At 37.4% G+C, this 14,565-nt stretch overlaps 1 protein-coding gene across 1 annotated transcript; it reads left to right on the top strand.

Moving 5' to 3' along the window:
* The first annotated feature begins 2,745 nt into the window (after positions 1-2,745).
* Positions 2,746-11,343, top strand: LOC140238121 (uncharacterized). Its single transcript, XM_072318056.1, has 3 exons — positions 2,746-2,955; positions 10,273-10,367; positions 11,184-11,343. Exons 1-3 carry the CDS (start codon positions 2,746-2,748, stop codon positions 11,341-11,343), a joined length of 465 nt encoding a protein of 154 aa, XP_072174157.1.
* The last annotated feature ends 3,222 nt before the right edge of the window (positions 11,344-14,565 follow it).

Here is a 14,565-nt window from a genome sequence, read left to right as displayed (position 1 = left end):
GAGTGATTCGTAATTTTGAGAAAAAAAGAGTTTGTTTAGTAATCAATGGAAGAGAAATGTAAATAGAAAGTAACACCATTATGACTTACAGTTCCTGTAGCAATTAGTAAACATGACAAGTATATTGTTTCCTTGTTCTTCAGATAGCGGAAAATAAGTACAAAGGTACTCAGTCAAATCAGTTGCGGTCACTAAGAAGAACGAAATTCGAGAAAGTACGCAGCGATAGCTCCATAAGAGGGTTGTTGCATCTGGATATATCTAGATTTTCAGTAGGAGGTGAGTAACGATACTTCGGGGGGGGGGGGGAGTTGCAGTTAATGAATCATTGACCAAAAACACGATTTTTGTATGTTTTTCTAAACTAAAGGAGAGTTGTGAAGTGATATCGTCACTTTCTCTTCCAGTTTGCCTGTGTTTAATGAAAACATGAAAATTTTGAACATGTTTGGCATTGCACATTGGGCATCTTACACACGACGAGACAAAATATTTCATGATAATATTATAAGGCTATATGGCCCGCAAATACTGTTCTGTTTGTTTGCTTTCCATTTAGAATGAGAAATGTAATGAATTGGCTCGATGACTCAGCAACTGTTTGTGGGACATTGACAACAAACACTGCTATGCATTCTTGCAATGATTCAAGGTGCTCCCATTATTGAAACTCTGAACAGCCACAGGAACCACACAGGAACCACAAACCTAAAAAAAAAAAAAAAAAAAAATCATTTAACTAATGTGCACGCACAACAATTAACTACGTCAAGCAGCCGACGTGCTACTTTTGTATACGGAGGAATTCCCAAGCAATTCGATGCTTCCATTGTAGCTGCTATTGTAACTCGCGTACACGTCATAAACAAATTGTATCGACGCCTGTGAAAGATTGTTACGATTATAGTGTCTGGACACTACTTTCCAAGGAACCTGCATTTCCATACCAACACCAGTGTCGGAAGGCAATTTTAAGGGAAAGGTAAGAATGAATTGCGTAAGATTTGCTTTCTTCATTGGTTTATAAGTGTTTTTTTTTATCTATTTCCCGAGTAGGTCCCTTTTTGGTCTACTCTACCCCGCCTATAGCCCCGGAGACCGCGCCGCAAGGCGCGGTCCTGGCGGCTACCCCGCAGCTGAGCTGGAGCAAAAATCACGAATAACTCCCTATTGCCACATACGGCGACTTCACTATCTCAATAAAGCATGGCTTAATTTTTATCATAAACACAGTGACAATAAAAAATGAAATTTATATTACCCAATCGACTTGGTTCTTCTCACCAATTTATCTGGAAACAAAAAAATTTTCCATATTTTTTAGGAGTAATAAGCGGCCTGCCCTAGTGGAGAGACTTGCTGCTATATCCATTAGTACGCATCTACGCATGGGTAAACAATGACGTCAACGTTACGGATGCTCAAGGATGTGAATAATGCATCATCGCACGGTGCATATAAGGTGAAACGAATATGGATCATGTCTCGAGCAATACAGCTGTCAATGCACTGCACTGAATGCATGCTGTGCGCATGTGCAAGTGATTGTGAGTTTTAGTGAGCATCGGTGAGCTGAAGATATTTGCCTTACAAGACAACATTTTCTGCATCATAATCAATGAAATGCATCAAACAGTCACCGATTGGAATCATTTAGGTTTAATTGACCCATGTAAGTATTCCTAGTAGTTTTTGTTGAAAAATTAAGGAAATATAGCGCCGCAACGGCACCCGTTTTGTACAACTCTTAGATCTTTGATGCGAAAACGGCGCAGCCGTGTGGCGGCTGTCGCAGTTACCCCGCCTATAACCATAGGAATGTATACCACACACCACATCTCGAAAGATAACGTGCTGTTTTAGCGTTTTTACCAACACGCACGATAACTTGGATGGAAACATTGGTACCATGTTCTTATCTTCGCGTCATCAGAGGAAATAAGACTGAATCAGTGAGAAAAAGTAAAGCCCCTCGAATGTAAGAAAGTCGTTAAAAATGCTTGCTGTATTAAAAAAGAATACATATCCTAAAGGGATGGTATAATATTGTTTGAGGTGAGGATTCAGCTTTGTACTTTTTGCGAGATGCTTAGAAATAACTTTAAGAAATGTTGGAGAGCATAATGATTCTAGTAGGAATTCAAACTTTATTCGATGCAAATCCGTTATCAACTGGCTGAGATATATAAAAAAAAGAGTAAAAGAAAGTAATTCTAATTAATTTTGGGTCCCACCTTTTATTACGATAGCTTTCTTTTGGATATCTTAGCAATTTCAAAGATAATATTCATCAACTAAATTTTGAATTCATTTTAGAAATACATTTCATCTCACATTTCATTACAGGTTTCTCATTAAAAAAAAAGAAGAAATCCTCAAAAAAGTTGAAAACCTGAACCCCCATCTCAACCCAAGACTGTACCAACCCTTTATTACTTAATAACCCGATGTGTTACTTTTTGAGCATTACATCATCCTTGGTTTTAAGTTGCGTTTTGCTAACTTACCTTGTGAGGATTGAGGGTTCTTTCCTTGGTCACTGAGAGCTGTTACTATCACAAGGTGTTTCTTGCCCCTTAATCGATGTGTGTGTTAAAAAACAAACAAACAAAAAAACCACCTTACATTGACTCGGAACAGTATTGACAAAATTTGGCCTGCTCTCTGGCACTTGTGCTTACGCCATTGTATCGCATCTTTGCTGAAAAAAAAGAAGAAGAAATCTTCAGAGTTTGGGCGCCAGCCATGGCAGAGGTGGAAGAGTACAGCCGATATTCCGATGCGATCAAAGACGTGATGGTTACGGAGGGCGTCTTTCCCGACGAGATTCCCGAGAGGACAGCCAGGCAGGGGGTCGGTGGACCGGCAGTGGGGCGTTGCGGTGGATGCGCGCGGACCTGGAGTAGCCACCGAGCTCATGTCGTCATTGACTTAAAGAGACAGACGGTGCACAAAGTAAGCGGCAAACATCTAAAACCTCTACTCTCAAAATGCATTCCATGCTTGCTTAGTTAACTTAAACTTGTTTGCAAATGTCTGTACGTTGGGCGTACAGTCTGTCTCAACGTGCTGTTGGCATGTGGGGGCAAGAAATGAATACGTCGCAATAGTCGTTGTTTTGGTACAGTAGTTGCATTGGTAACACACCAGCGAGATAAGTGTTTGGGCATCGTTAGCTGGGTGCAGTCTGCTAATTGACAGATTTAAGAAGATGTGAAGAAGTAAAGATGACACACAGTCACTGGGGGGGGGGGGGGATAAACGACACCCTGTTGATGAACGACAAGGCCTGTTGTCAGGTATGTATAGCTCACGATGAATAGTACACTCAGCAAACAGAGTAGAAGAAGTTTCATTAAAATCACTAAAACCATGAGAAAGTTTTGAAAAGAGGAGTTGAAATCATAACCTCACGACTACCAATTGGGAGTGAGGAAAAATATCATAAAACTATGTTCTCAGTTAATCTACAACCCTATACACACGAGAAATGATTGCTGCTATACTTTATTATAAGACGCTACATTATTTTGATGAGAAAGGTACATCCTTTATCTATAACGTAAAAACAACAGTTGAACGAAGCGAATCGGTAAAGGTGACAGTAGAGAGGCAACAGAGTTTGCGCAACAATTAATGACCATACTCATTCAAATTCATGAATTTTTTTCTCCGTCGAGATGTTTTCATTGCAACTGATTAACAAATTGTCCTACATCGATGTAAATAAGTACGAGCATACTCGAGCAGGATTCGAACTAGTCCAGCGGGCGACGTATTTTTAGCCTGAATCAGTCCTTGATTGGCAGTCAATAGAGGGCGCGACGATGTGGGAGTCAAGTTGACTAAAACTACGTTGAGTAAGAAACCTCCGAATCGAGGCGTGGAACCGTGCGTGGCATGACAGTTGCCAGTCTTTAATATCGAAGTTTCATTGGCTGAGCACCAATGTCAATCAAAACACATTGCAGAACCCAAAGAAATTCTAGTCTACTCTCCTAGGTATAATACATATTGTCTTTCAGTGAAAATAGAATTTCCCTGTCTCTTTCTCATCATTATAGTATTTTGCCATTCTTTCCCATTCATTTTGAGGTGTATGACATCCTGTCTTACTTCAAATAAGAGAATGATGCAGTCACTGCAACTACATGCATTTGAAAATTCATGAGGGTTCTGCACGTGGAAACTACTCCAAAATTATTGCCAAATGCAAACCTCTCACTGTTGTTGTAAAGTCTTCGAGACATTCACTGTCAATGTCGGTTTTGAAAATGTGATTTATGAATTTTCCCATTGGTATTTTTTTTTTGCGTTAAAGTACTATATATTTTCATATAAAATCTATTAAGATATTTGCTAAACGTCAATTAAATCTGCCGTCAAGATAACTAATCACTATTGCTAAGCACCATCTACATTAAACAGACATTTTATGGGTGATCACACTGTCATATGAAAACCCGTCCGTGGTACGTTTCCTGAGAAAGGAAAGAGAAAAGATCTGCGACACAAAAGAATTCCTGCAAAGCCAAAGGCCCAGGGGAAATATAGTGCACTCTTTGCAATCATGAAATTACGAGACGCCAGTCTTACAGATGGCGGTACAGGTATACTATTGAAGGCAAGTCAATAGGCGTTTTCACATCATCCCGATAAAAATTCCAGCTCGAGATATTTTTCGCAGAAAATGCGTTTTCACATCAGCCCGATGTTTCGAAATAGCGCGCTATTTTGCTGACTCTTTTCTGCGAAAAATATCTCGAGCTTGGATTTTTATCGGGCTGATGTGAAAACGTCTATTGTCAGCAAAATAGCGCGCTATTTCGAAACATCGAGCAGATGTGAAAACGCCTATTGCTGATTGACATTTTTTTTTTAACACAAACAATTATTGAGATGAGGACATCTCTTTTTGTCCATTCGGAATGCATGCTTATTCAGAAAAACGTGAAGCTAAATTGAGTAACACCAACATGTTTGTGGATGATGCACGCACACACAACCCCCCCCCCCCCCGACATGTTTGGAAAGTGGGGCGCAACACGCAAAATCTATGACTGAGTCCGAAACACCCGTCAAGATCCGTGTGGCTTAATTGAAGCGTTTGGTACCTTTTACACCAGAAATATCTCGTTTAGAGGAAAGCTATTGTTGATTACGTAGAGATGTTTATTTGTTTAGATCTGTCAGAAATAAACTTTTCCCATCTTTGTCGATATGATTTTATTAATATTGTGTTCTTTCATTTTCTTTGTCGAAGGTATTCGAAGGATCGTTAATGCGAAAACGAAATAATGTTCAAATTCCGAAAAATGAGGTGAAGTTGTTTTAGAGACAAAAGATTGTAATATCTTGTTATTGTTACTCCAAGGTTCCACAATTATATTTTTCTCAATTTACTCTGTTTTGATTTTGCAACCGTATTCTCTGTTACCAAAAAAGTGAAATGTTTATGTTCTTTTCGGAAAATGAAATAAAATTTGAATCAATTTGAACATAACAAAAGGTATACGATAGGCCTATCACGCAATGAAAATTGAACGAGAACACACAGAGACAGAGTGAGAGAGAGAGAGAGAGAGAGAGAGAGATGTGGAAAATACACAAACTCCCCGATACACTCACTGGCGAACTGGAATACAATCGTACAATTTACAAATGATTATTGCATTTTTCATGGAAACATGAACAATTTCTCCCTCTCCACCGTATGCTCCCTTAGTCATCTATGACATCATTATGATGAGCCATGCATGACGTATAAATTATGAACAATTCTTACAAGAGGCCACCTAAGGACTCCCCCCCCCCCCAAAAAAAAAAAAAACAACAACAACAACAACAACAACAAACAAACAAAAACTCACACATGCGTGTACTGATGATACCCTCTGAAAGACTACTGTGTACACCCTTGTCCATTATCACCCCCTTTCCACCCTCATAATAATGTACAGAAATATGACCCTCCCTCTTCTCGACAGTCCCATCTTCTCCACAAATGGATATAGTGTTCGGATTAACGAATCTTCATTGTGGAATACCAACCCATTATGTCGTTTTAGATCAACAAACTTTACTTATTTCATTTTCGGAAATTGAAAGGGTCTACTTTTGGGATCTTACAGTGTTTGAACTCAAATCCTACACATATGGCTGACAAATCAGTTTCATCCAGAATATTTGCTATAGAATACACTTTTGCCAGAATTGCCAATCGCAATGAGCGATGGAAACAAATAACCTCCAATTGGCATAAGATTTATGTTTCTGTTCTGAAGCAAAGCCGAAGCATTGAAATGTTGTTGTATAGCTTCATGGTTATACGTCTCTTTATTTGCAATCCTGTACCAGAGATAACCTCAATTTGACGAATTCTTTGATTAACGTGCTGAATAGGCATTTCAGATGGGTAACGAAAATGCAACTTCAGACTTCCGAGAGCATTGAGAGCAGGAGACAATGTATGTATGGAGTTAGTGGTTGACCGTTGGCAGTAAAATATACGCTTGTGACAAATGTAGTGTAGTTGGATTATTTCCCTATAGGGGAAAGAGTTCGACAAGGATTTTCATGATGGAATTATGGTTTATCACTTTCAATGTCCTGAACAAACCGGAGAACAAGAAGCAACATATGAGGTATATGATAGCAAATAACCTCCGAATGATATGAGATTTATGTTCAAGTCCTGAACGTGCATTAAAATACATGACACAGTCATAGCAGTTGTAACGGGTGATGAAAAGAAAAAGCTGGGAAATCGTTCCGCCCAGGATATGCCTTGGCGATACATCAAATTGTTAGACAACCTTGCTTAGAATAGTGTTTTCTCAATGTGCTATATCGAGAAGTCTTTCGTACGGCAGGCGCCTTCATTAAGAGCCGTCAAACTTTTACAGTTTAATGCCCCGTCACTGTACAGGCATGCTAGCCTGCAACCATTAAACTGCACATTATTTGAATATTATGAGAACATTCTGAAGCAAATAATTTTCACACAACAATAGATATATAATGTACTCTTAAATGAATCACACAAGAATTGGAACAATCATCACGCAGCGTTCCCACTGATTCCCACTGATCAGTTGCTGGCCATCCCCTTTAACTTCGATTTTACTGATTCAAATTTTTACCGTGGTTGTTTCTAACCCTAACTCACATTCTGGAACTATTTTAAGCACTAATGCTATAGGCTTCATCTGCAAATGGTAAATTATGCCTTTAATGAAATTTGGCAGTCATGTAGTCTAATGTATGAGTTGGTGACGTTATGCCTATCAACTGTCAACTTTTGGGCACACATGCTCAAGGTCGAAAGGTCACAAAGGTCAAAATAATGCCCAAAATTTCACTATGTCCCCCATATCTACACAATGCCGGAAGGTATTTCTTGAAACTTTGTGTATACATGAACTACCAAACTTAGTACATATGCATGCACTGACTGGCAGTGATTATGTAGGAAATGTAGGGGTCATGGGTCAAAGGTCAAGGTCAAATACTCCAAATTTCACTCTTTTCCTCTCATTTAGATGCGATGCTTGCAGGATTGTTCTTGAAACTTAATGTATGCAAGTATTACCCTATGAGATTATTTTGGAAGTACCTTGCCATGAGGTCAAAGGTCAAAAGGTCAAAGGTCTAGTGAAAGTGCTAAATTTCATTTCTTCCTGAAAGTGTTAAAAGGTAAGTAAAAATCCCCTAATCTTCAGATACACGCACTGAATCTTCAGATACACGACAATAGTCATTCATCCAATTAAACCTACTTCAACGAAAATGAGCATTCAGCACATTTGTGAGAAACCTGTCATTTTAATATTTTTTTTTTCTGATAGGTATTATGTGAAACTGTCATCACATGTCAAGACATTGTACTATAAACCTATAAGGTGAACCATGCATTATGGCGGGAACATACCAGTCGTCATAGCGGCATTTCTATGTGTGTGTGTGTGTGTGTGTGTGTGTGTGTGTGTGTTTTGTTTTAAGTGGCCTGTCAGTGCCTACGTTTCTACGTCACATAATGGCTCATCCTGATGATGTTGCAGATGAGTATGGGGGTATACAGAGGAGAGGATAAAAATACGTGGTTATTTTCATTGATAATACAATTTACAAACTAAGATTGTATTCCGGTTCGCCCGTGAGTGTGTATCGGTAGTGTTTGAGCGTTTTTAAATACGTATGTGTGTGTGTGTGTGGGGGGGGGGGTGGGTACTTGTGCATGTTTTTGTTTAATTTTCACTACGTATATATCCTTCTTCTTTGTTATATGGCCACATTTTGTCACTAAAGGCAGCTTAGTTTACTTCATCTTCGGAATTACGAACCCTATTTCGTCTTCGGATCAACGATCCTTCGAACAACTTCGGAAAGGACATCAAGGAACACGATTCTTATGGAAATAAAGGCAGACATTGTTTATCTCTGACAGAATGATCAAAGCAAATTTGTATATAATACTTTATCAACAATTCATGGCTTCCCTCTAAACGAGATGCTTCTCGTGAAAATGGTACCAGACACTTTAGTTGACCCACATGGGTCTTTTCTGGCGCTTTTGACGTGGTTATAGATTTTGTGCGTTGTGCCCTAGTTTCGTAACATGTCGTGGTTTTGCTCATTGCGTGTGTGTGTGTGTGTGTGTGTGTGTGTGTGTGTGTGTGTGTGTGTGTGTGTGTATGTATGTATGCGTGTGCACCATCCACATAGATTACCTCGTAAATGTTATTTTCATTTTTTCAGCTTCACATTTTCTACATTGGCATGCATTTTGAATTGCTAGGAGAGATGCATGTCCTTATCTACATTTGAGTTGAAAATGTTAATCAGTACTTATATAATTGAGACTTCTGTGAGACTGGCGTCTCGTAATTTCATGATTGCAAAGAATGCACTACTATTCTCCTGGCACTTTGGCTTTGCAGGATTCCTTTCTTGGGTCGCAGATCCTCTCTTTCCTCTTTCACAGGAAATGTACCACGGACGGATTTTCCTATCAGTGTGATCACCACGAAATGCCTGTTTAATGTAGATGGTTCTTGGCAATAGTGATTAGTTATCTTGACGGCAGATTTAATTGATGTTTTGCAAATGTATTAACAAATTTGATATGAAAAAATGAAGTATTTTAACGTGAAAAACATACCAATGGGAAAATTCATAAATCACACTTTTAAAACCGACATTGACAGTGAATATCTCGAAGACTTTACAACAACAGTGAGAGGTTTGCATTAGGCAGTAATTTTGGAGTAGTTTCCGCGTGCAGAACCCTCATGAATTTTCAAATGCATGTAGTTGCATTGACTGCTATCATTCTCTTATTTGAAGTAAGACAAGATGTTATACACCTCAAAATGAATGGGAAGGAATGGCAAAATACTATAATGATGAGAAAGAGACAGGGAAATTCTATTTTCACTGAAAGACAATATGTATTATACCTAGGAGAGTAGACTAGAATTCCTTTGGGTTCTGCAATGTGTTTCGATTGACATTGATGCTCAGCCAATGAAACTTCGATATTAAAGACCGGCAACTGTCATGCCACGCCCGGTTCCACACCTCTATTCGGAGGTTTCTTACTAGACGTATTTTTAGTCAGCTTGACTTCCACATCGTCGCGCCCTCTATTGACTGCCAATCAAGGACTGATTCAGGCTAAAAATACGTCGCCCGCTAGACTAGATTCGAACCTACGACCTCCTGATCTCCGGACAGGCGTCATGGCTTATCATGGTTTATCTTGGCTACTACTAAAACACTGATTAATTCATTACTTATTTACGTCGATGTAGGGCAATTTGTCAATCAATTGCAATGAAAACATCTCGACGGAAGAATTTCATGAATTTGAATAATTACGCAGTACCCGCTGCATGCTATAAGTATTAGAAAAAACACTTGCTGTCGGGCGGAAGCTCAGTGGTCTAGTAGAGATGACGCCTGTCCGGAGATCAGGAGGTCGTAGGTTCGAATCTTGCCCGAGTATGTACGCCCATGAATTGTTTATCATGGCGACTACTAACACACTGATCATTTTAGTACTTATTTACGTCGATGTAGAGCAATTTGTCAATCAGTTGTGCAATAATGGCCATACATTCTAAACACATTCTTGCACATCGGAATATTAATTCTGTTCAGTCTTCCAACATCTTCAGTTGGTAATATCATAGTGTTTTGATGGGTATCCATTTATCACAGGTGTAGAAGAGTTGTCATTTTCTCAAATTTCCATTCGTTATTCTCATACAGATCTGGAAGCAAAAGTGCAAGAAGTGTGATACGCCGATTATAATGTCCTTTAACAGTATGGAATTCCAGTCACTCGTCGAAAAGGCCATTGAGCAGTAAGTTAACAGTGTTGTTGATCATTATTTGACACATACTTTGATACGGTCTGATGTCCCTCACTTACAACAAGCCAGCAAGCTCATAAACTTGAAAAAGTATCGTTTTCAAGTACATTTACTCTTAATTTCATGCAGATAAGTTTATGTGAGCAAAATATCATACATTGTGTTGACGTTGATAACTCTTCCCTAGACCTAAATCCATTTCGCTTAATACACTCTATCACGTAGTGACGACATTATAATGATGGTATAATCCTTCGACTAAACTGAAAATTTGAAGGCAGTTGAATTAAAGATAGGCCTATATCATAAACAAATGGGCACAAAGCCCCCTCCCCCCTCAAAAAAAATAAATAAACAGAAATACATAAAAAATAAAAAATAAAAAACAAAAAACACAGAAGCCCTGAACAGAAGCATATTCATTTAACAATAGAGTTAAATGCGCTGTACTATAACCATAATTCTGAAGAAGAATTGTGAGGTTTCTTGATTTTAGTCTTATCTTTATGATTTGCATTTGTTTTTGCATGTTTTGCATTGTTTCTTTTTTCCTGGATGTATCAATGTGCCGATATGCTTATAGCTCTGAATCTAACGCATTTACTTATATCAGCTTATACTGATGAACACCAGTAGTTTAGCGCACTCAGTGTAACAAACAAATGCGCACAATGCCTGCATCAAACTCATGTGTTTGACACCCCCCCCCCCTCGAAAAAAGAATCAGCCGCTTGCACATCATACAACGTCTCGCAGTTTGCACTCCCTAGCTCACATTTTCACGACATTTTTCCCGTCAATACACAGAGAGAAAAAATACCGGAATCCGATGCTCAGGCACGATGATGACGTCGTCGACGATGATGGCGGACGTCGAGGTGGACCTCCGCATGAGAGTAGTCTCTGTGAAAAATGTGAATACGGCAAAACTCAGTGCTGGAAGAAGAGGTCTTCAACCACCAATTAGAGTGAGATATTGAGGGATATGGCAATTCGTGGAGAATAGAACAAAGCAATAGTTATTATCGTGTGTATAAAAATGTGACAGTTTTGAGACAAATCAAACAGTGTACATCATGATCCCGGAAACTTTGTTTTCTTTCTTATCTTTGCAGGAATCGCATTGAAGCGTCCGCATTCCTATATTTTGATCAATAGCAGGGACGGAACAAGTAGCATAATCAGAATATTATGAACTCTTTAGAGGCAATCATTTCAACAACCTTCATTTTTTCAGCTTCTTGTGCAGAATAGAACCACAGCTTAATGTTTTGCTTTTTTCTTTTCGTTCCCTAAAAAATCAAATCAAAGCAAAGCAAAGCAAAAAAAAAAAAAAAAAGCAGCTAGACAAAAGCCATTGTAACTGGCTTCTTAAATTTTCCAGAAAGACCACATTTTGTCTAGTGCTTGATACGCAATTTTCATGATGGATCTTTACTAGTCAAACAAAACGTCTTTCAAGAATTTCTCACTATTTCAGTCGCTCATGATAGGGGACGAAACCGACGCCCACGAGTCATGCAGCCCATAAGTTCGACACCAAGCAAACAAGGCCCACGAGACCGACACATTAAGCCCCTTGTTCTGTCTGTGTAATTCGTGGACTCCTTTTTGATACCTAGAGTGAACTCATGGGCTTTATTTGCGTAGTGTCGAACTCATGGGCTGTATGACACATGGACCTTTTTTTTTTTTCAATGTCGAACTCGTGGACTGTATGACTCGTAGATGTCGATCTCATGGGATAACCCTTTTGAAGGATAGGTGTATTTCATTTATACAGTACATAACCTGATGGTATTAAAACAATGATTTTTTCTCTGTTAGAGAATATGCTGTTATATTAATTCTTGAATGATGCAAATTGCCTAACCATTTTTTTTTTTTGGTTATCTTCATACATTCGATTTGATTTGGTGGACACAAACGCCATGACAAACTAACAAATACTGAGGTCTGAAGGTAGTGATAGGTTAGATCGTTGGTAATGAATATAGACTTTTACTTTCTCTTGTGCAGCAAATAGAGGGAAAAGACTTTTTCTTTGTTTTATTGAGCTGAAAAGAGAATCTCATATTCATGTTTCAGAAACGGCTGTGTCATCTTTATACACGTTGGGAATGAATCACTATCGATTCATACAATAAGTCTAACTAAAGACCGTCGAACATTTTCCTATCATGCCTATTGTCACAGTGAAGATATGGATATGCATTTCTATGGTTCGACGTGTTCGTGTTGGGTATTTAACTCCTCGGTGTGTTCTCTGCCAGATATTATGATCAAACTTCATCAAACATTAGAATTAGGTATACGTCTATGATTGATGTAATCATTTCATGAATCTGGGGTGTCATAGGTAAAGTCAGGTTTATGCCTCAATTCAATATCACATATGTTAGACTCAGTGAACTTTCAAAGTGAAGTCACAGTACTTGGTTTTTCAAACCCTTTATTATACCTGTCAATAATAACTCATTTATCACAGGTTTTTTTTTTTTTTGTTCAACATTCTTTGTCATATCAACAAACAATGTAACATGAAAGGCCAAGGTTGTCTCCTGGATTAAACAACAGGAGGGACAAGGCAAAGACAAAGGACAATACAGAAAAACATGTAAATGCGTCTTACATAGTAAGAAACACACTCGACAAGTACAGTAACATATCACAAACAAATTTACCAAAAAAAAAATACATTCATACACGAACAAATTAAAATATGCAATATTTGATTTGAAAACATACCTTTCTATCATAACAATGCAACTTTATCTCATTCTATTTTTTTCATCTCTTTACCTTTTACTATACAAATCGTTCTCTTCAACATCTCTCTCCCTTCCTCTCTCTCTCTCTTCTCTCTCCCTACCTTCCCTTCCTATCTTTCTTATACCTTTATTTTACTTCATTACCCATTAATTCATTTTACACCTTCTTAATTTCTCCTCCAAAAAACTTCACTTTTACTCTCTCATTAAAATTAACAACAATCCATTAACAATATCAAATCATATAACATCAAATCTTATATAATATCTATACACTAACAATAAACTAAATGTCAAATTCTTTTTTCCTTGTATAAACCTAAACATAAAATCGTAGCACTCCACTCAAAAAAAAAAACAACTTTACTAATAATATAGATGAATATACAAACATCCTATCTAATTAATTGTCATGATATTTATCAAATGTTTTAATTTGTGGTGTTTTTTCTTACGATGTATAAATGCGTCGAAATTTGGTATTGATAAATATCACTCTTTGACTTGAAAATGCCGTATGTATATATTCCTGTCCTTTGTCTTCTCTTCTGTATTGGTACCAACAAGCAGACTACAAACATGAATACATACTAGACCTATTACAAATATATATATATATATATATATATATATATATATGTATATATATATATATATATATATATATATACATATATATATCTATATATATCTATATCTATCTATATATATATATATATATATATTATATATATATATATATATATATATATATATATATATATATATATATATATATATATATATATATATATATATATATATATATATATATATATATATATATACAGTACATATATATCATATACAGGATGGCCCATAAAGAACGGAACACCTAAGATGTTTAATTTCAGCAATATTGTTGCAAATATGTCAATATTTTGTACAGTGTTTGGAAGGCCATTCATTTTTTAATAGAATGACACCAAGTTCTTTAAAGGGGATGGTTAGTAACTGATCAGTGGGAATCAGTGGGAATGCTGAGGGATGATTGTTCCAATCCTTGTGGAATTCATTTAAGAGTACATTATATCTACTGTTGTCTGAAAATTATTTGCTTCAGAATGGTCTCATATTCAAGTAATGTGCAGATTAATGCCCCGTCACTGTTAAGGCACGCTAACCTGGAAACATCAAACTGCACATTACTTGAATATGAGACCATTCTGAAGCAAATAATTTTCACACAACAGATATATAATGCACTCTTAAATGAATCCCACAAGGACTGGAACAATCATCCTCCAGCATTCCCACTGATTCCCACTGATCAGTTACTAGCCATCCCCTTTAATTTTGGTAAATGTGTTATGATTTTAGGACCATTTTTGTCAACCCTTGCATTTTTCAAAATGTGATCATTTTGCACTCTCAGAGAT

The sequence above is a fragment of the Diadema setosum genome, chromosome 14 (genome assembly GCF_964275005.1).
Source record: "Diadema setosum chromosome 14, eeDiaSeto1, whole genome shotgun sequence".
Lineage (NCBI taxonomy): Eukaryota > Metazoa > Echinodermata > Echinoidea > Diadematoida > Diadematidae > Diadema > Diadema setosum.
The sequence above is the reverse complement of the archived record's forward strand: the minus strand, read 5'-3'. Positions and strand labels throughout refer to the sequence as shown.